Source organism: Ictalurus punctatus, chromosome 29 (genome assembly GCF_001660625.3).
Source record: "Ictalurus punctatus breed USDA103 chromosome 29, Coco_2.0, whole genome shotgun sequence".
Taxonomy (NCBI): Eukaryota; Metazoa; Chordata; class Actinopteri; order Siluriformes; family Ictaluridae; genus Ictalurus; species Ictalurus punctatus.
In genome coordinates, this window is record NC_030444.2 from 3,453,906 (window position 1) to 3,477,343 (window position 23,438).

The 23,438-nt window shown below is 42.6% G+C and overlaps 2 protein-coding genes across 2 annotated transcripts in view; one reads left to right on the plus strand and one right to left on the minus strand.

Moving 5' to 3' along the window:
* Positions 1–699: 699 nt before the first annotated feature.
* Positions 700–23,067, minus strand: n4bp2 (NEDD4 binding protein 2). The gene is made up of 16 exons (XM_017461183.3): positions 22,715–23,067; positions 20,318–21,260; positions 18,188–18,312; positions 13,000–13,088; positions 12,063–12,139; positions 11,485–11,631; positions 7,558–10,046; positions 4,618–4,703; positions 4,384–4,429; positions 4,074–4,291; positions 3,831–3,955; positions 3,190–3,316; positions 2,683–2,856; positions 2,146–2,314; positions 1,857–1,980; positions 700–1,760 (listed from the first exon to the last, which is right to left on the minus strand). The coding sequence occupies exons 1-16, from the start codon at positions 22,959–22,961 to the stop codon at positions 1,703–1,705; spliced, it is 5,244 nt and encodes a 1,747-aa protein (XP_017316672.1). The 5' UTR covers positions 22,962–23,067; the 3' UTR covers positions 700–1,702.
* Positions 23,068–23,132: 65 nt separating this feature from the next.
* pds5a (PDS5 cohesin associated factor A) overlaps positions 23,133–23,438 on the plus strand; it is a 29,057-nt gene continuing 28,751 nt past the window's right edge. Inside the window, exon 1 of the mRNA XM_017461187.3 lies at positions 23,133–23,156. The gene's annotated coding sequence lies outside the window, so the exon portion shown is untranslated. The remainder of the gene's footprint in view (positions 23,157–23,438) is intronic.

Here is a 23,438-nt window from a genome sequence, read left to right on the forward strand (position 1 = left end):
AACGATTATGTATATGATTCATTCAAAATAATAATGATAAATTTAAAACACATTCAAATGTAAAAATAGTAATATTTTTACTAAATCAGTGGCCTTATTGTTGATGTCATTAGCGGCTCGTCAGCAAAGAAACTTGGGTTAACACGTTTTTCGTTTTTTTTGTGTGTGTGTCGTAAATGTGTTCGATTTTATTGTTTGTGTTTCCAATTTTTTTTTCCTGTTTTGAAAATGGATATTGCATCAGACCATCATTTTTTTTTGCAGAAGTTTGTGCTGCTGTCTAAAGTCATGTCAAAAACCTTTCACGGCTCTCATAATCTCAGGATAATTCCCAGAACAGGAAATGTACACGAGTTGATGGAAGCATGCTAAATGCTATAAACAATGGGTGTGGCCCTATAACCAGGTCATATGATTTAGAAACGCTCAAATATCGTCCCCTGGTGGAGCAAAACGTCCTCACTTTAATTTGCAGACATGTGAACATTACCTCATGGAGAAACCTGACCTTTGCAGATCTAAATAAACGTCAGAAAAAAAAAAAGCTGCTGAGTTATATTTTCCCCACCAACGATTTCTGCAGAAATTACACAGAGCAGAATTTATGAAAGAGGGACTGAATATCGTGTTGATAAGCACGGTTTTCTTTTCTTCCATCTTAATAACTTCTGCTGATTAAATACGACAATCACAACTAAATACAAAAAAAAAAACAGATTTTATTCTTCAAAATATACAAATCTGTGTCATTAAGAACAGCAGCATTACAAAATATAAAATTAGACTTGTAATGAAACCACAACAGCTGCAAAGTGGTAAATAAATCCACGTTCATAAAACACCATCAGCTTTGTTTTTCTCCGCACGTATCAGGCAGCTTTAGAGAGCTGATCTGCAATCAGCTTCTAAGTATACTTGTGTTCAAAATCTCGGTCCAATCAGACTGCACTAAATGATCTCTTCTGAGGAATTATTTAATGTTCTTCGATAAAATAGCTGATGGACTAAAGCTGGCTCTGAACAAAACTGCATTGAGATTACACACTAAAATGAAGACGACAGAAGCTGTCCGTTTGACTAAATTAAAACACACACACACGCGCGTACATACAACGATGCAATCCTTTTCAAGTGTGAAAAGACTTCATAAATCAAATGTAAATCAAGCAGCCTGATTTTACAGAATTGGTCCACAAGTATTTGACTGATAGTAAACGACTATGATATTACTCTGGGTTGTATTCAAACGTTAAAAGTACCATTTGTTATTCTGTCTTATTGTTCAAAATAAGAATGCCTTACAAAAGCGGCATTATAAAAAGTATTACCTGCTTAATAACATTATTGTATTGTATTCAAAGCTTATGTAGATATAAGAACCTTTTTTTTTTTTCTTTTTACAATATTTACAAAAGTAGAGTTTACCGTATTATATACACAAATGACAGAGATGAGCAAGAAAGAGAGAGAGAGAGAGTGATAGACAGACAGACAGAAGGAAAGAGGGAGAAAGAGAGAGAGGCAGAGAGAGAGAGAGTTAGACAGTGCGAGTGAGAGCGAGAGAGAGAGCGAGAGCGAGAGAGAGAGTGAAATGTGTGAAAATAAGGTGAAACAAATGTGAGAGAAAGAGAGCAAGAACGAAAGTGAATGCGGTATTTAAACGTATAGGAAGGAAGAAAGCTCCGGTCATTACACAGCACAGCTAATAATCAGCGCCATGCAACACGACGATCACCAAACCCGGTTTCGGCTCTGTGAACCTGGGAGAAAGAGAGAAGATCAGGGATTGAGACTCTATTTCCGACTTGTGTCTGAAAGCCACACAATATTTATTGGGTACGTGCGCATGTGTGTACTTGTAATGTTGGCTCTTAAGGTAGTCGAGAACAGCAGGCCTGACGCGAGCCACGCCTCCTTGGCTGTGGTTGCCTCTTCCTGTGATGACTGACAGTTGGGGACGGCACTTGCCCTGCTGCCATTCTAACAGGAAACAGGAAGTCGATTACACAAGCTCAAAACAGTGATAAAATCAGCACAGATGCGCCAACAATCTGAATCCAAACTCTAGTTATTTCATTGAGAACCTACTTGTCCGACAGTACACGCGGTACAAGATCTGCGCGTCGGCATGTGTGTTTTACTCACCCAAGGTTTTAGTAGCGAGAACCTGCTGCAAGTGATGCAGAGCCTCGTTAACATGCAGTCCATGCAGATCCAGAACATTCTGAGGCAGAAGTGTCGAGTTAACACGTTCAAATATTTGCACCGCTGCTCGATGATTCGCCTCCTTCATCTTCTGCCCGTGTAAGTGGCCCTGCAAGTGTGTGCGCACACACACACATAAAATGTGACATATTTCAAATCACATGCGTGTCAGTAGAACAGTGTATTAGGTATTCGTGATAAAATGATGTATAGTTTTGCTGTTACATGTTACAAAGAACTTTTAAATCAAGAGTAGCCTAGTTTTTACAGAAAAACTCGATTGGGTTTAAAAAAATAAATAAATAAATAAATAAATAAATACAACTACAGGATATTACAATAAAAGAAAAGAGAAACAATGATACCGTTTTAACCAATGTAATAACTGCACTTCCACAGCAGTGTTGTAAGCATAACACTGCAGTGCCATAACAAACCACGTCATCTATTTCCTCCACCAGAGCGTGTGTGTAAGACCTGTTGAGCGTAGAAGCTGGCCACGTCCTTGCGCCCTTGTCTGTAGGCTTCGGCAGCCTTATCAAAACACTCCTGCTGGCGTTGTCTCTGAAGCGTAGCTTCCGTACGAAAGTCCACGTATTCTGGATCTTCTATGTCCTGGAACTGTGCTGCGACCGTGTCGTTCTTCTGCAACTGGCAACCAACACAGAATGTAAAACACGCAGTAATTAATTTATATTGAAAAAACCTCTATCAATAAAGCACTGGATGGATGATAATGATAATAATAATAATAATATAAAGTGGTATAATATAATAGAAGGAACAAGTACAATAAAATAAAACTGCATCAACGTAAAATAAGGTTCAACACGAATAAGAAATATTAAATCAGTGCAACTAACAATATAAGATCATTATCACGCCCTTTATTAGTGTAATAGATTATGAAAAACTACACTGTCTTGCATATATTGAACTGAAAATTTTTTTATCAGACTGTAAAAATACTGCATGTGTCCTTACCCTCTCTTTGCTAGGTGCTCTACACTTTTCATTATTTTCCGGGACAGATTCAGATGCTACTACAGTTCTCACGGGTTCATCGTCCAATAGGGTGTGGAGAAACTGCTCTGTCTGCTCCAGAGAGTAACTGTATTTAAATACATTAAATGTTAGCGATATGTACGTAACCTGTACGCTAAAAAGCAGTAACACCGGCGCAAATGATATGATTTGAAGTTGAGGAATCTCATTTATGACTAAATGTTAGTCACCCGAAAACTTTCCTGTGTAGGAAAATTTGAAATTACAGCTATACCTCTAACTGTTCCAAAGCGCTGGCACTGGAGACTCCTTCCCAAAAATGTTAAGTAAATGCAACCTTACAGAAAATCTTTTTTTTTTTTTTTTTTTTTTAAACTGTTCATCCCTCATAGAAGTCTCTATGTAAGCTGTTACTATGGAAACGATAATGCATTACAATGAAAACCTTGTATTTGGAACTACTGTCCGAGCTGCTGTTACAGAAAATGAATCAACACATTCTGGCCAAATCGAGAATCGGGAATTCAACAGTGCTGTGGTAAATCAATAATTAAGAACCAGGAATGAGGTACTGAAATAATGTCTCAAATAATAAAGCTACATTTTTTTTCTTCCCGTACTTGTGGTCTCTGAAGATGTCCCTGAGGAAGTGCCGGTCAATGGTGGGGAAGAGATCAAACAGCTGTTTCTCCTTTACTACGGCTGCTCCATCTTTCTTGTCTAAATCCCAGCGACTTAACCTAGACTACACACAGAAACCACAGACAAGATGGTGTTTATGTGAAAAGCGGTCTATATTTTTTAAAAATATACTACATGCTGCAAAAGAAATGAGCACTTGTGAGTTTGTGTGATCGTTTTACCTTCTCTAAACTGTCCTGCAACACCTGCTGTTCAAGCATGATGTCCCGGAGAGAAACTGGAGGGCGGGACATATTCCAGTGGTCCATGAGTGGAAAGCCTTCTTGGACACCTGATTGGTTGACGAGGGATGAATAGCCGTCTGCGCCGATCAGAAAATGAGTAGCCGAGTCCCCTAGCCCAGCCGCGGTTGGCTGAGAATCACCCCAGTGTACAGAACCTGGGTGAGTGCAGAATAAAAACAGTGAGGGAACAAACGGGGTTAGAGACGATTCTACACAAGCACGTCTGTCCAGAAATATCAAGACTTACTCTCTTGCAGTAGATGATACGAGAGAGCTGCTTGCCTGTGCTTCTCCTATCAAAAAACAACAGAACACGTCTTTGAAGACATTTTCGCCTGGTCCATTTCATCTTAGTGAAACCCTGATTTATTTGACTGCTCTGTGCCACCACAGCGCTTGTCCCAATGTTAATTTATCGAGTACGTGTACAGTACAAATCCGCAGATTTTATATTCAATAGATCGGCTGCTAGATCATTTACCTGGATGGTTTCTTTCCATTTCTGATGCAGGAGTTTGGCTAAGTTCAGGTCCATCACCACTGAGCAGTTTTCTGGGGAAAACTCACCTAGCAGACAAACAAACATTTAAACATGCTGCTTTGTGTTCTTATTTGACATATTTTGTGTCCCCTTCCCTCATTTTTCATATTACTTCAAATAAACCACAGGCGGGTGAGAAATTACAGTCATAGAAAGCAAAACAAAGTGTCTTAGTAAGGTGTTGGGGATTGATTCTACATGCCTCTGTAACAGGTGTGTAACCAAACACGAATACATTGTACGGACTGAACCGATTCGAAGAATATAAACTCATAAAAATAGTAGATGGACTACTTATTTCCTTTCTTTCATTTTTAAAAAGCTTGCTGGAAAGATTCACAGGGCATCCGGTTGAGACTAGAGGTGTGCACTGGGACTGGAAGTCAACTGAGCAAGAAGCTTCTCAGTTTCATGCAGGTAAGAGGTCAGATATGAAGCTTGCACAACAAAGAAGGACCATGCGATGCATATACAGCATGCTTAGTAACTCTCTAGTCAGGGCCGTGGTGGTTAAATTAGACTACTAGTTTGTTTATATTTTAGGAAACAAAACTAAATTAATTCGAAAACATTGTATTCGGGTACAAACAAAATAACGCCTGCAGGAGTCTTAATCCTAGTCTGTTTATATATAATTATGAAATTGAGTGATGTACAAAACAAAACAGAAAAACATACTGTTTAGACCACACCCACTTCAGGTTTATGTCCGAATACAGATGCAGATATTTGGAGCACTAATCAAATATTGATAGTGTCACTGCGTTATACCCATACTCTGGAACTGCACTGGAGGGATGAACACCCCCCCCCCCCCCCCCCAAAGACTATTCCCTCAATGGTGTTTTGCTTCAAAAGCTCCCCTATGATAGAAATGTTTCATCAAGTGATATAGATGATCAGTCAGAAGAACTTTGTATTGATTTGCAGAGTGATGCTTCACTCTAAGGGAACAAGTGGAGCCAAACCATGTAAATAAATGCCCCCCAAATTTTGTCCTTAAATTTGTCACCCATGTGCATGGCAATGAAGTTATTAAGTAGACCGTCATCTTTGATCTGACGGTAGGCTCGGACTTTCATAGGAACTAGGTTGGAACTGAGGCCTTTTCATTTTAAAAGACCAACGGTAAAACAACAGTCGGCTGCTTAGTTAAGTTTTCTGATGGCACAAGTGTCAAGAAGGGAAGATAAGGTATATATACACTATATGGTCAAAAGAATGTGGATACCTGATCATCATACCCATATTTGAGACTTCCCCAAACTGTTTGCCACAAGGTTTGAAGCACACAACTGTATAGGATGTCTTTGTGTACTGTAGCATTACAGTTTCCCTTCACTGGACCTAAGAGGCTGAAACATCATGACAATGCCCCTGTGCAGTCCATGAAGACACAGTTTGTCAAGTGTGAAGTGGAAGAACTTGAGTGGCATGCACAGATCCCTAACCTTAACACCTTTGGGATGAACTGGAACGCCAGCTGCACCATAGACCTCCTTGCCCGACATAAGTGCCTGACTTCACTAATGCTCTGGTGGCTGAATGGGCAAATCCCCAAAGCCTTGTTATAAAATCTAATGGAAAGCCTTCCCAGAAGGTTGGAGGTAATTATAACAGCAAAGGGGGGACTAAATCTGGAATGGGATGTTCAAATAGCACATTGGTGTGATGGTCGTGTGTCCACAGACTTTTGTCCATATACAGTCCTCTCCAAAAGTATTGTGTAAAGTAAACAATTCTTTTGTTTGTGCTATACACTGAAGACATTTTCTGAGATCAAAAGATGAATATGAGATTCATAATATTTCAGCTTTCATTTCCTGATATTTATATCTATATGTGTTAAACAACTTAGAACATGGAACCTTTGGTTGAACCCACCCATTTTTTTTCACATGATGAAAAACATTGGAACAATGTCGACAGACAGGTGTTTCTTGTTGTCCAGCTATGCCCTGTTAGATTGTTTTTTAAACAATTAATAGCGCTGAAGGTCTACTCTTGGTTTGAGCCCCGGGTTTTTGCCTGTGAAGGCTGCATTTGCTGTTAAAAAGGACAAACCAACATGAAGACCAGAGAGCTGTCTATAGCAGAAAAGCAACCTGATTGTACGCTGAGAAAAGATGGTACAACGATCGGAACAATTTACAATGAAATGCAGAAGCATTGGGCATGCCTAATATAACAATTTGGATCGTCCTGAAAAAGAATCAGTCAAGCACAGGGGAAGTAGCGTCATAGCTTGGTAGCAGCAGAATGAATTCAGAAGTTTACAGAAACATTCTGTCTGCCAATTTACAGATCATCATGCAGCAAGACAATGGCCCAAAACACACTGCCAACTCAACAAAGGGGGAAAAGTGGAAGGTTTGAGACTGGCCAAGTGAATCACCAGACCTTAACCCAATTGAGCATGGACATCACTTCCTTAAGAGGAGACTGAAGGGAGAAATCATCCAAAACAACCAAAAACTTTGGTGATGCAAGTGGGTCACAGTTGTGACAGTTATTGCAAGCAAGGGACATGCAAACAAATATTAAGTTATTTAGTATCACAAAAGACAATACTTTTGCTCATCTAAAAATTAGCTGGTCTGCCACCAAAGGTGCAATGTTCTAAGTTGTTTAACCCACCTAGATGTAAATACCAGGAAATAAAACTGAAATTCTGTTCCATCATCTCATATTCATCTTTTGATCTCAAACCCAAATGTCTTCAGTATATAGCAAAAACAAAAGAATTGGCCATGTCGTTCCAATACTTTCAGAGATGACTATAGTTTATATAGTTTGTTTGAATTTCGCAAAAGTCTGAAATTCTCCCATATAGGATATGGATAATTAAAATTTAAATAACTGGCAATATGGGCTAATTACCTGGGGAGATGCCTACAGGTCCAAACAACTCCGTGAGCTGCAGGGCAAGTTCTGTGGTTAGTTTCATCTCCAGTGTCTGAATGTTCATTGGCCCGTTTTTCCTCTGGCCCCTTCTCTCTTTTTCTCTTTCCTTTCTTTGTTCCTCCTGCTTATGCACCATCTCTTCAAGCCATGCCCGTGTTATGGCATTTACTTCTTCTTTTGTCTCTCTGTCTTCTTCTACCTCATCCATAAGTCCTCCACCAAGACACTTCTCAGATACTTCAGTTTGCGGGATTTCACTTTTCAACTCTGGCTGTAAAGAATTCTTTAGAGCTTTATTCTCTCCAACAGGTTCATTGGGATTCATTACAGGGGAAGGTCCAGTCACACAATCAAGTGTTTCCCTTTGATCTGGCTCTTCAGGTTGGTGCTCTAAAAGTTTGATGCTCTGGTCATTACTGTCCTCAGGTTCCCGTTCAACGATGCCCATAGTCAAGCTGGTGTTATTTGGTACTAAAATAGGAGGGTTTTCACAGCAATTACTGCCAGTCTCTTGTATTACTGTGTCTCTTGTGCAGATTATTTTTGGCTCAAACAACTCCCCTATCACCTGACAGTCAACAAATTCTTTCTTAGCACCCTGAACTAAATCATATCCTTCCGTATCTTCATGATCAAAAACATTTTCCTCATCATCCCTACAAAGATGTTCGCCTGAATCAAGTAGCAAGTTGGTGGTCCACTCCATATCCTGGTGACACTTTTCATACAAGTCCTCCAGAGTCTCCTTGGGAACATGTTTAAAATGGCGGCTAAGTATTTCCAGGCTGTTCTGTTTGAAGGGTAGTTCTCTCAAGTCATTCTCTTCTACCTGTGAGCCTTTCTCATGACATACACGGTATGGTATCACCTGCTGCTCAGAAGATTTCTCTTTATTGATTTTTGGAACATAACGCAAAGGGTTTCCCTCCAAAATAACAATTCCACTGGTGTCTGACTCTGGCTCAGGACATTTTTGCTGGTCAATTCGCCAGAGGAGGGCAAAGTCCTGAGGTTCTGTTTGGGCAAAGGCACTATGGCATGTTGGGAAAAGCAGTTCTGGTGGTTCTGGTGGTTCTGGTGAAGGATTCAGCTCTGACTGCTGCAATGAGGTGACTGGATACCCAGCATGAGGACAAGATGAAGGGCTTTGATGGGTGAATGTAAGTGCCAGTTTGCAGGATTTCCCTGCTCTCCGACTGGGAACTTTCCTTCTCTCCTGGCTGGATTCAGAACTAAACTCCACTTCACCTCCTGAGCTTAGGGGCAGGTAAGCATTATGGTTTGGTTTAGTTTTCTGCTCTGAACCCCTCTTCAGACCCATTACCCCATTTGCTGGAGCATGTTCATCTGTACATGCCTCTTTTGTATCCCTTTTGGAAGATTCATTCTGAGTGGCTCCAAGTTCTTTGATGGGGCTTGGAGTATGAACATCTGTACCTGCCTCTTTTGTATCCCTTTTGGAAGACTCATCCTGACCGGCTCCAAGTTCTTTGATGGGGCTTGGAGTATGAACATCTGTACATGCCTCTTTTGTATCCCTTTGGGAAGACTCATCCTGACTGGCTCCAAGTTCTTTGATGGGGCTTGGAGTATGAGAGTTGCCTTTTCCTGGATCACTGGATCTTTCAGACTTCCAGTCAAGGACACAGTCAGGGAGTACTGACTGGGCCTTAGTCCCCAAGCATGAGTGATAACCATCACCACCTACAGGTAGGAAGTCCTGAGATGTTTCTTGGGTAATTTGATTATTGTCTCCTTGAAGAAGATCTAGAAGCTTCTGGAACTCTGTCTTATCTGGGGTGTCGGAATTCAAATGTCCTACAAATTTACTCTCATATTTAGTTGTGTCTTCTTCAAAGTTTGACATTTCCTCATTTGGGCTTTTCCCTGTCTGAGATGCTGACTTCCGACTCCGTTGCCCACGCTGTTCAAGGCTTTCACAGGGCCAATCTCCCACAAATTCGAGCTGCTCTGTATTCAAACTAACACCATCCCCAGTGTAATCATCCACAGAATCACCCTGACTTGCTTTCCTTACAGAATCACTAAAATCACATTTCAGAGTGCTAGCGTCTCCATCTGCAGTTCTGGTCTGCGCCCTTGCTCTCTTTACCCGCTGGCTAATCGACTCTGCATACATCACTGGCTGTTCCAAGGTCCTCGCTTCCAATAGGCCAAGATCTTCATTTATGTTGCAGTCATTCTGTCCAGAAATTTCCATACAGGCATCCAGTTCCCGGTCTATGTCTGCTCCATCTAGCAGCTCTGTAACATTTTCCCGGGAGGACACGTATTCCTTGGACCCGTGTGATCCAAAGTTGGTTTCTGCAGCACCCATGTTTGCTGAAGTAGAACTACATTTACAATCAACTGATGAAACATCAGGCAGAGAGGAGGAGAGATAGCTACCAGGTTTACCAAACCTAGAGTCACCCACTAAGTCAGGATGGCTTGCTAAAGGCTGCCTATAAAGAAAAACGAGCAAATAAATAATCAAGAGGTTAAAAGGGGCACATATGCAATCAAGTAATTGTACGCAATGTTCATGGTTTAATCCCTTCATGGAAAATCACTGAATTTAAAATAGACCTGACTAGGTACGCATCAACATGGCTATCTATCTGATACTCTGATAATTTACTCATACTTGACACTGTACAAATGCTATGCAACCAATATCCATTACCATGTCAATTTGAGGTAAAAGTAGCAATCATATTTCACAATTAATGATGTCATTCAAAGCACAGCAGACTGCAAACTGTGCTCTGTGGACAAAATACCAAGAGGAGGTTCTACAGCATCTTTCTGCAATACAATTAATTTCCTACAATATCGAACATTAAACTCCAGATAAGGAGTTAATTGCTAACAGCACACGTCAACCAACACGGCAGCAAACACTAGCTAGATGAGAAAAACGTTTACACACAAGACCAGGTGAATAAAAAGGAAACGCTCTCAGTCACGATATTGTTCTTGATGATCAGCCGCTATCAAGTCTTCGACAAGGAGGGATTCTAGCACAATGAAAATATTCAAATCTGTACAGAAGCGCTTTTCCAAAGTGAAAAACCCCCTCTCTTCTCCAGTGGGTAACTAATGTAGCTAGCTAATACCCTTCATTTCAAGTCAACTAGCTAACATTATAAAGATTATAAAGACAGAGCTAAATAAAATGTTCCAGGACATGCTTGATTGCTTATTTAGTAGGTGACGTATTTTCTTAAGTATTAGTATTGATATCAACGTGTACCAAAAAAAAACGTGTACTCCATCTGAACAGAAAAGTCCAGAACATTTTAGTTAAACCATACTCGCATCTAATATACGCCAACGATATAGAATTACAGTTCCTTCATACATAGTGTGTTATTATAGTAGACCATGCATGATTTACAACAAATTTACTACAGTCTCTCTTCTGTGACATCACCAGAAGCTGGAATCTATACACTGTTAATGCTCTGGGTCTGAGAATCTATATTAGAGGATTATCAATGGTTTCCATCATGGATAAAGCCTGTGAGGTCATGCTGGTCTGCTCTTGATATGTTCAACAGTTTTCCTTTATGTTTATGACTGCTACATTATACACAAATCTGTTCATTTCGACACACATTCAGGCTATACAACACTGACTTGTTATGATTTTTACAGCTCATGGTTTGGTAACCAGGGAATTACAGGCTTTGGAATACGTTGTTTTTTTTTCCAACAGTGGCCTTGACACTATGTTGGTTCTTAAGATTATCTTGTAGAGAGGGTCCAGTAATTAAGGCTGAAATTCTACATGTGAGATAAATACAAAAAATAAATGGCTGATCATCTATGGATAACTCTATATTATGTATTTTACTAGATAATTAATGCCTCACGTCTCATATAAGTACACAAACTCACTCTGTTGGGTGTGTGTCACACACATCCACACCGTAGATGGCTGTGGATTTGGGCTGTGAAGCCATTATATTCTGGACGGATACATGACGATCTTGGTTCTCCAGCATGCGTCGGATCTTTTCCTTCGTTACTCCATGTTTAGTACGTCTACAAAAAAAAAAAAAAAAAAGAAGAAGAAGAGTAAAACAGTCGGACAATAATACTTTGAAACGTTGATTCGCCACTATTACTTCACTAATATTGAACAATATTTTAACCTATATTGACCCCACAACGTCCCTGGAACCTGTAAAGCAAAAGCTTTGTGGATGCTCTAATGCGCTTTGACATTAACTAGGTTAAGATCAAAGACCAGTTTGAAAGGCAAGAAAACTTCATGGTATGATAAATATACAACCCAGCATTATAGGATACATCTAGATAAAGGATAGCCACTTAAATAAAGTGGATGATGAGTGTATATAGACTAACTTAGATAAACCTTCTTGTCTAGTTGTCCGTGTTTCTCGAGTTTTGTCTGGTTACTATATATTTTACTGTTTATGATGTAGTTTTATATGCTGTGTTTTCTGCTATACTTTTCCAACTCTCTGGCTTTGGTTTTCCACCAGGTGTTTGGCTCACGGAACAGCACTCTGTATTTATGCTTCTGTGCCTGAAGAAAAAAAAACAAACAACAAACACAAATAGGTGAAACTAAGGTCAAAAGGTACATCCCCAGTCCTGTTTTTGCATCAGAAATGCTGAGAGTAACATTCATCAAATTTTTCATCAAACAATTTGAACAAATCCTTATTAAATGATTCACTGCAAAAAAAGTAAGACAATGGAAAATTGAGAAAAAATGTTTTTTAAATAAAAATTGCTCATTTATTGAAGACATTGTTACGTCTTTGTTCTTAAGTTCTTGTTTGTTCTTAAAGTTTAAACGCGGCATTGCTGTTATTCTACAGAGCAGCATGCTTTGCTCGATTGCTCTAAGCCTTATAGGCAGTGTTGCCAGGTGCAGGTTGTTCAAAAACACATCTAGGATGACCGAGAGCTATGTGACCGTTGATCTCACAGCAGAATGTGAAAAGCACTGTGCTTCAGACAAGCCACCCGGAGTCACGCCAGTGAAAATTTAGCCATTTTAAATTTGTTCGATTCCAACATACAGCTTTTGTTTTGTTGCATCACACAAAGAGTTTCCAAAAGTTTCTATTATTGTACTTTTATAACGTTGAATGCTTTAACTGAAAACGGAAACCCAAGGCACATATTTATGCAACGCTTCATTTTCGCTGTCTTATATTCTGCACCAGATCGTTTCATATCGAATTTGAATTTTGTGTATGGTTTACGCCACTGGTTATATGTCATTTATTTCTGGATCACTTAGACAGATATAGTGTATACAGAAATACATTCTGCCATATTAGGGCAAGTGCTGCAGCTCATATAAGGTGTTATAAGCACATAAATGTGTAAATTATGTACAGTAAAATGACTCTTATGTTAATGCTAATGGCTTACCAATGCAACATAGGGCTTCATCTCCCAGCACTGCAAATTGGTGTTGTCTATAATTATAGGGGTTAGACGTTCCTCAAAAGCTTCTTTTGCTGAAAACAAGAGTGAAAATGTATATTTAACGACTACGAAGGAAATGTATCAGTTGCATGTATTTTTTAATATGTTCTTGACCACCAGTTATTTTTAAATACCTGGTGTGGTGACAGGCCTGTGGCCGACGCACAAGGAACAAAGATCGCGACTGCCGCTGTGATGCTGAAGAGACAGCTCTGCTTCAGCACCACCAATGTTTTGGACAGCCGGAGAGCGCGTGGCGGGGCCGCCGACACACACACAGTGCTGAATGGCCCGCGGCACGGAAAAATTCCACCATCCAGCAGCCGACGGGAGAGTATAAAAGGGGCGATACTCCGCTCACAAGGGAGAGGAGGCTCTCAGTGTGTATGCGCTAAACTTTGCTGTGTGTTTTACAGACAGTCCCGACGTGATCAAAGACTCCGCCCCCTGACTGCACCCGCGGCTTTTCCTGATGGCAAAACGGGATCCCCATTACTCGGGAAACCCCCAGCACGCCCTCGGCAACCCCTCGGCGACGAAACACATCCCCACTTCGACACACACGCACACCAAGGTTGTGGAGAGGGTGGCCGTGGACCGGTTCCTGAGGACTCTGCCACCCGCAGAACACCAGGCCGTGGGAATGCAAGCCCCCGGGACACCCAGGGAACTACTCACTGCCCTGGAACGCACCCTGACCACCCTGGAGTTCGGCGAGGACGGAAAGCACCCAGACTGTCCAAGCCGGACCAGGGGACGCCGAAGAAGGCCCAGAAAACCTGGCTGGCAGGGCGTGTCCTCCCCACGCTGGACCCGCAGAAACCGCCCCAGCGAGTGAAGGAAGCACGAGTGCGGGAGGCCTACATGGCCTGAGACAAGGAGGACGTCGGGACAGAAGGTTAGCTGCACACACACACACACACACACACACACACACACACACACACATTAACCCGCACTTGTCTGTGTTCCAGCAGGTAAACCGGCAGGGGAACTTCGGCCGAGAGCAGAAAGAGGACAGCCACCTGAAGTATTGTTGGGCCCAGGTGCACAAGATCGAGGGGGTTGACCAGAGCCCGAACCAGAGACTCTCCTCCTCCTACTTTCTGGTCAAAGGAGGCCTTCTGTACCACCGGACCAACCGCAGAGGGGAAAACGTGGACCTCTCGGTCGTCCCCAAAGCCAGAACGCAGGCACTGATGCACCTGGCTCATGCCCATCCGCTCGGGGGCCATCCTGGAGAAGCTGAAGGACCGCTTTGTCTGGCCAGGCATGGACGCAGAGGTCCGGGGCTTCTGCCAACAATCACCCCAGTGCCAACGCATGGCCCCGAGGAAGCCCCCACTGGCACCCCTCATTCCGCTTCCCATCATAGGCGTCCCCTTCGAGAGGATCGGCATGGACCTCGTCGGGCCGCTCCCAAAATCCGCCTGAGGTCACGAGTATATATTGGTAATCATGGACTACGCCACCAGGTACCCCTAGGCAGTACCACTACGTAAAGCCACCTCCCGGAACATCGCTAATGAAATAGTGCTCCTGTTCAGCCGTGTGGGGATCCCAAAAGACATTTTAACCGACTAAGGTACCCCGTTTGTGTCAAAGCTAATGTCTGTGTCGGCTGTTGCAAGTGAAACACCTAAAGGCATCCGTCTACCACCCACAAACAGATGGGCTGGTCGAACGGTTCAACCGGACCTTGAAGCAGATGTTGCGCTGCGTGATAGACGAGGAAGGGATAAACTGGGATCTCCTCCTACCGTACGTCCTCTTTGCCATCCGAGAGTGCCCCCAGGCATCCACGGGCTTCACACCCTTTGAGCTCCTCTTTGGATGGCGACCTCATGGACTGCTGGACGTGGCACAGGAAGCATGGGAAGAACAGCCTTCCTCATTCCGCTCGGTCATCGAGTATGTACAGGAGATGCAGGAGAAGATCAACCTAGTGGCCCCTTTCATCCAAGAACATATGAGAGCCTCCCAGGAGGAACAGAAACGAGTGTACAACCGTCCAGCGCAATCCCACGAGTTCCAACCTGGCGATCGGGTACTCCTGATAGTACCAGCAGCTCCTGTAAATTCCTAGCTCGGTGGCAGGGCCCATATACTGTCCTCGAGAAGAGAGGCCCTATCGTGTCCTGGAGGCCTGCCATAAGGCTATCGAGGAGGAGGTCAGCCGGATGCTGCGGGACAACATCATAGAGGAGTCCAACAGCCCCTGTTCCAGCCCTATCATAGTTGTACCAAACCCCAACAGAAGTATGCACCTCTGCAACAACTTCCGGAAGCTAAACCAGATCTCGGAGTTTGACAGCTATCCCCTCCCCCGGGTGGACGACCTAGTGGCGCGATTGGGGAGGGCCCGGTTAATCTCCACCCTGGACCTAACAAAGGGATACTGACAAGTGGCACTGGCCCCAGAGGCGAGACCAAAGATGGCCTTCAGCACGGCGAACGGCCACTGGCAGTACCGGGTTCTCCCCTTCGGGCTACATGGAGCACCTGTGACGTTCCAGCAGCTGATGGACATTGTCCTGCGAATTATTGTGCCTTCGAAGCTGCCTACCTGGACGATGTGGTCATCGTTGTGCCTAACTTCTCCTCAATAGCTTCCCCCCTCTCAGATCTCACAAAGAAGGGCCAGCCGGACCGGGTGAAGTGGTCTGCAGACGTGGAGCGGGCATTCCAAGCCCTGAAGGAAGCCCTCACCAGCGCCCCTGTGCTACATAACCCAGACTTCACCCTACCGTTCACCGTGTACACAGATGCATCCGAGACTGGGCTGGGCGCTGTTCTCTCACAGACCTTCGATGGGGAGGAGCACCCGGTCCTCTACATTAGCCGAAAGTTGTTCCCAGCTGAGAGGAGGTATGTGGCTGTGGAGAGAGAGGCCCTAGCGATAAAGTGGGCCAACGAGGAGCGACGGTACTACCTGACCCGGCGGCACTTTGTCCTGGTGACAGACCACGCCCCACTCCAACGGATGGCCAAGGCCAAGGACACTAACGCCCGGGTAACTCGATGGTTCCTATCCCTACAGGATTTCTCTTTCCAGGTCCAGCACCGGGCAGGGACCCAACATGGGAATGCAGATGGCCTCTCATGACGGGACGCCCTGTGGGCCCGGCACACGACGACAGTAAGCTCGAAGTTGAGGGGGGTTACTGTGGCAACAGGCCTGCAGCCGACGCACAAGAAACAAAGATCGCTCCTCCCGCGACTGCTACTGTGGTGCTGAAGAGACGGCTCCACTCCACTTCAATGTTTTGGGCAGCTGGAGAGCGGCTGCTGAATGGCGCACGGCACGGAAAAATTCCACCATCCAGCAGCCAACGGGAGAGTATAAAAGGGGTGATACTCCGCTCGCAAGGGAGAGGGGGCTCTCAGTGTGTATGCGCTAACCTTTGCTGTGTGTTTTACAGACAATCCCGACGCGAGCAAAGACTCTGCCCCCCGACTGCACCCGCGACTTTTCCTGTTGGGAAAACGGGATCCCCGTTACTCGGGAAACCCCCAGCACGCCCTCGGCAACCCCGCGGCGATGAAACACTTCACCTCACATCCCCACTTCGACACACACGCGCACCCACACCTTCTCACGAACCATTTTTGAATAAAGATTTCTCCACGAGAGACACTGATATGGCCTCCTGTGTGTCTGTGCTCTGTCCCCCGCTGGCTAAATTCCCTACACCTGGTAATGTTGAAACTTAGAGGTGACTTAAATGTGATGTGCTAAGAGTAAAAAAAAATTATGCTTCAATTATATATTATTACATAGAGTATAAAGATTACAGTCCCCTCCGAAAATATCGGAACGGCAAGGGCAATTCTATTGTTTTTGCTAGAAAATAAACACATTTGGGTTTGAGTTCAAAAGATGAATATGAGATGACAGGTCATTTTGAATTTCAGATTTCACTTCCTGGTCTCTGGACTTCATGTTAATTTAATAATCATTTTTAACAACAAATGCAGTCTTCACAGGAAAAACCCCAGGACTCAAGTGAAGAACAGATATTCAGAGCTATTAACTGCTTATAAACACACACACACACCTTTAAATCTGAATTATCCATATCCTATATGGGAGAATTTCAGACTTTGTGAAATACAAACAAACTATATAAACTATAGTCCTTTAATTTATCTAGTTTAACTATAGTCCTGAATACTGAATAAGTATTGGAACTGCATGACCAATGCTTTTGTCTTTGGTATACACTGAAGACATTTGGGTGAGATTAAAAGATGAATATTAGACGATGGATTAGAATTTCAGCTTTCATTTTTTCTTTCAAGAAAGAAACTACTGGTGTGCTAACAACCAGATATCGAACAGGTCTGACAAGGAAAACAACAGCAGCTGATGACAGAAACACTGACTGTTGTTTTGGCATTTTCCATCAGCTGTCAGTGACCTCATCAACAACCTCCACAAGGCAGGGGTGAAGGTATCACCAAGAAACTTTGACACCAGAAATATACAGGCCATAGCACAAGATGCAAACCAAAATCTCTGGAAAGAAGAATCTGCTCATGAGTGAATAGTCAAGCTCATCGGTCAAGCATGGTGGAGGTAGTGTCATGGCTTGGGCTTGCATGACTGCTCCGTGAACAGGCTCACTCATCTTTATTGATGATGAAACTCATGATGGTAGCAGCGGAATGAATTCAGAAGTCTACTGCCAACACAACAAAGGACTTAAAATGTGGAAGGTTTTAGACTGCCCAAGCCAATCACAAAACCCAATTGAGTAGCATTTCACTTCCTGAAGAGGAGATAAACAACAATGGAAAGAAGCTGCAGTACAAGTCTGGAAAAGCAACATAAAAAAGAAGAATGGAACAGTTTGGAGATGTCACTGGGTCGGCGGCTTGATGCAGTTATTGCAAACAAAAAGGGAGATGCTGTTATTTACTTTAAAATCTGTTCTGATACTTTTGCTATGGGTGATCTAGCACCAAAGGAGACATATTTAACCCATCCGACTTGTTTTTTCTTTTACTTTTAATCAATGCACTTATAGTTTTGTAAATTCGTCCTCTGTAAAGCACTTTGACCTGCCTGTTTTATAGGAAAAAATACATCAAAACAACAGATGCCTGGAAATGATACTGTACTGCTTACCTCTCTGATGGTTCCACGCATGGGCCTCTCCGAGTAAGTGTGGCTCAAAATGGTACACTCCGTTCTGCGTGAAGTACTCATCAGTACTTAGGACTATTCCACCTGGGTTTTGTTCCAACATTTCACTGCAGAGGACAAGAAACACCACAGCGTTGTGGTCACACACGCACACACACACGTGTTTGTCTTACTAACCCGCTTCCACTGACACGTAATTATTAATGCAGCTTATTAGTGCAATGTTATGCCTAAACCTAACCCCAATCTTAGAGATAGAAGAAAAGAAAGAAAGGAAGGAAGGAAAGAAGGAAAGGAAGGAAGGGAAAGAAAGAAAGAAGGAAAGAAAGAAAGAAGGAAAGAAAGAAGGAACGGAAGGAAAGAAAGAAGGAAAGGAAGAAGGAAAGGAAGGAAGGAAAGAAAGAAGGAAAGGAAGAGGGAAAGGAAGGAAGGAAGAAGGAACTGAAGGAAGGAAAGAAAGAAGGAAAGGAAGGAAGAAAGAAGGAAAAAAGAAAGATCAAACCTGTCAGATATTCCTGTTCTTGTGAGAACACTTGGTCCCCACCAAGATCTAAAGTTATATAAGATATAACACCAGGCCAGACAGCCTTTATCACTTCTCATTCATATTTAATATTGTAAAATATCACACATGCATTGCATTATTTTATTGATTTTCTAACACATAAAATGATAATACGTGTATTTAATTGCGGGGCAGTGGAGTCTTGGCGGTTAAGGCTCTGTGTTACTGATCAGAAGGTCGGGGGTTCGAGCCCCAGTGCTGCCAAGCTGCCACTGTTGGGCCCTTGAGCAAGGCCCTTAACCCTCTCTGCTCCAGGGGGCGCTGTATCATGGCTGACCCTGCACTCTGACCCCAACTTCCTAACATGCTGGGGTATGCAAAGACCAGAATTTCACTGTGCTGTAATGTATACGTCAGCAATAAAGACTCGTTATCATTAATTGAAATTATGCTGAGTGTGTGAGTATACTTCATAGAACTGTTACAAGCGCATGCAGTCCAGTCCATGTCCATATTATACTGCATACAATAATAAACTGTAATTCAGGGGTCAGAGTTCACCAATTTAACGTCTGTGGAACGCAAAAGCAACCAATACCGAGCATTAAAGCATAGAGGTTTACGCCTTTCCACTTTTTACGTGGGTTCATATACACCCTGCCATTATTTCATTATTGCTGTGATGTCATTTCCATATGAAAATCTAGCAGAGCTCTTAGAACAGAAAAGGTTGGGGAAGAACAAACGGAGATTGTACTGTTCCTGTTTTTCTTTCTAAGGATCATCCGCCATTGAAACCTTTAACCTGTAAATCGTCCACTTTTACGTGTTCTTGACTACTGATTAGGACGTGGCCGAGTCACATGCTTTATTTTTTTAACGTTGTAACGTTTCGCCTGTGCTTGTCTATTTATTTATTTAGCGCTTGTAAAGACAGGTGACAAATGAAACCTCACGTCGACTCGTTACGCCTCCACCACGACGTGACGTTCTTCATGATTAACTTTTTAATGTCATCTCATCATCTTCTATGGTGTATTCACCAGGGAATGCATAAGAAAGAAATGTGTTTTTTCTCCTCAGTTAAAACTCATTCTTAAATTCTTGCTTACCCTATTTTGCTACCACCTGCACCATCCCGCTTGAAATACAAGCAACGTTCCTGACTGACGTGTACAAACAAAAGCGCTGTGGCATAATTATACACATACGTAATTCTTAAAACATACATGGATGTAAACCAAAATTACAATGTTTTTTTGGGTACCTATAATGACCCGATGTTATCAGTGCACTTCGGTGACCTAGCAAACAAGACAATAAAACTGTATAATATAGGCAGTGTCCACCTGTCCATCTGCGCACGTTTATATGAAAAACATCCCAACCCCATATTGTGGTAAGAGAAAACACAACAGGGGAAATCAAACGACGCTGGTTTAGCCATTTGTGTTACCAATAATTGCCTTTAACCTCAAACATAATTGAAGCGTTGCTATTCAATGTTGTCCTCTCAGATAATTAAAAATACCACAAGCCATCATCTACGGAAGCATGGTTATGTATGGTGCTATGGTTATGGTATGAGATCATGAATAAATGAATACCTGGCAAGTGTCGTTTTGCCTGATCCTGGAGCCCCTCTGAGCAGCACCAGTACTTGCCCTTCCAATTTGAGTCGACTCTGAGGATAAAGCATCCAAGACTTGGGAACCGTAGCCGAGGGCTTCAGAGGAGCGTGACTGACAGGCCTGGAAGGCATCCATTGAGTCACGGAAATGGGATTTGTTGTCCAGGGGTTAGGGACAACAGGTGTGATAAAAGCTGGTCCATCCATGCAGGGCTTGAAATCTGGAGCTTGGATATTCCAGAACGTGTGCACACTTTGAGGACGTGGGATATTAACTGACATTTGCGTCGGATACTGGTCAGGTCTGCGGTAGGCCTTAAACGCTGAAGGTCTTGGGGCAGCAAAGGTGGAATCACGTGTCAAGTGACTAAAATCAAGAGAGATACCACTCTCCTGGGGAAAAGACACCCCCCCCAAACTGAGCTCGTTTATTGGTGAAGCATTTCTTTGACCGCCACCAATCTTGGCAGTGGAGAAGGAACTCTGCTCACTTAAAGACCCTAATTTGGTGTCATTTGGAGTCACATCTAGCTGATCAAGCTCCGTCAAAGCTTCTTGAGCTAGAAGGGGACTCGGTGGAGCACCGGCGGAAAGGGGAGCTGACTCGGAAGGTAGAGGCAAGACAGAAGGAGTAATAGAGGATGGTAAAGGCTGGCGCATCGTTAAAGATTCCAGTTCTTGGTCAATAAGAGAATCAAACTCTTCAGTTAGGCGAGTTGTTTCCGGGCTGAGCTCCTGATGTGATTCTTCATAATTGGACGCTCCTGATAGGACTGGTCTTTCTGTGGAGGATTTAGTGTGAGATGGACGTGGTTCCAGCAGAGCAGCAGCCGTCTCAAACCCCGAAAGTGGAGGAGAGGTTGTGGTCTTCCCCTCAGCAGCACCAGACAACTCTAGGAGTGCATCCATGGCATTTTCCACTGAGAGAGCGAGAGAGACAGTCAGTTTAGGTGTGTATAATTACATCTTTGGATACATCAACATTTAGTTGTTATAGAGATAGATTTGTTTTAGAAGCATTGTATCCTGATATATTCATAATTAATGTACGTACAGTGGGGGAAAAAAGTATTGAACGTTTCAACATTTCTTTCAGTAAATATATTTCCAATGAGGCTTTTCACATGTAATTTTCACCAGACATCAGTATTAACTCAAGAAATCCGTAAATATAAAGAATTCACAACAATAAAGTCCATAAATAAAGTTATGTGTAATAAAGTGGAATGACACGGGAAAAAAGTATCGAACACGCTAACTGAAATTGATTTAATACTAAGTAGAGAAGCCTTTGTTTTTTAACGACAGCTTCAAGACGCTTCCTGTGTGAAGAAATTAAAGGGCCGCGGTTTTCAGGTGTGATTTTGTCCCATTCTTCTAAACATATTGTCTTTAAATCTTGTTCAATTAGATTCAAGTCAGATGATTGACCAGTCCAAGTGTCATTCCACTTTATTACACAAAACTTTATTTACGGACTTCAACGTTGTGAATTCTTCATATCTGCGGAGTTCTTGAGCGAAAATTTCATGTGAATAACCTGATTGGAAAATATATTTACTGAAAACAAATCTTGACGCGTCCAATACTTATTTCCCCCATGGTACGTACAGTGAAATCCATAAATATTTATACACTGACAAATATACCGGAGTTGAAAATTATATCATGTATATAAGCTAAAAAAAAAAGGGATTCTTATGTCATCTACGAACAGTTTTCTCTGGTCTCCAGGACGTTAGGTGTTCCTGAACTCGCCAGTCCCTCGAACAGCTGAGCAGCCAAATGTCTGATTACTTTTGATCCCTTTATAAAGGGGTGGGTGCGAGCACTTATGAAAAGTATAGCAATTCCTACACTGTTCGCCCAAATTTGGGTTTAAATATCCTCAAATTAGTGCTGAAAGTACATTCAAGTCCACACTCTGGTAGTAGAAATAGTAGTCAGATAAAATAACAATAACTTTTTCAATATCCAGTTATTTGTAGACCTGCCTGTATGTTACACCCAAGAAAAGTAGTATGAAAAATAACCTGCCTATTAAAAAAATATTGAAAAATAAATAAATAAACCAAAACCTTGTCCAAACCATTATAGAGTGTTGTCTTTACTAGTTCTGGATCAGGGTCACGTGATTAAACATGCGGGATATGTACTAATCTGGATGTGAAGCTGAAGTATCTACTCCATATACAGGTGTAAAATCTTTTTTTTTTTTTTAAATAACGTCACCAGGATCACTTTCAGTTTTAAATATCTGAGCAGTCCTGGGATCTGCGCCACAGCCAGCAGATCCAAAATCCAGTCTGTTGTTGAAAAGTTGCTGGGGCGGTTGGGTGAACTACCTTCACTCCACACACATGGCCTGACCTACCTTTAAAATCCGCCTCGGAAAGCACTATGAAAATGACATCAGGGTCCAAGTCAGAAAACATATCGTGCATGCTCTTCACGATTTCGTCCTTGTTCTGCAAACTCAAATCGGACATAGTAGATCCCGAGAGATCACGCGTTACAGAAGCAGATCCGTTCGGCCCAGGATTATAATAATAATGAGCGCTGACATGTTCTCCTGACTGGCCTGCTACTGCACCGGGCCCGGTTTTCTTTTTCTTAGGCATTCTGCCAGACCAGCCACCGTTTACAAGTTTGTAGCCACACGGACCGAGCGAACATTAGCATTTGGACCAAGTAACAACGACGTGTTTTTTACGGAAAGGAAATGTAACAGCACTACTAGCGGTCAGATTGGGAATAACATTTCTGGAGCTGAAGTGGGAAGATTCAACCCGTCCGCTTCAAATGATTACTCTTCGGTATTATTATTATTATTATTATTATTATTATTATTATTATTATTATTATACTACAACAATGCTGCTCAGTCTGTTAAAACAGTAGAGAGTTTTTTTTGACGTGCTAATTTATTAATTGATTGATTAATTAATTAATTAATTTATTTATTTATTACGGCGTGCAGATTCGTACTAACCTACGCCCGGCTGTCAGTTTTATAGCATTCACAGCAGCGATGCTAATCACTCCAGCTTGGCGCTGCTCGACTCCTGAATCGAAATCGGATCGATTCCACACAACAC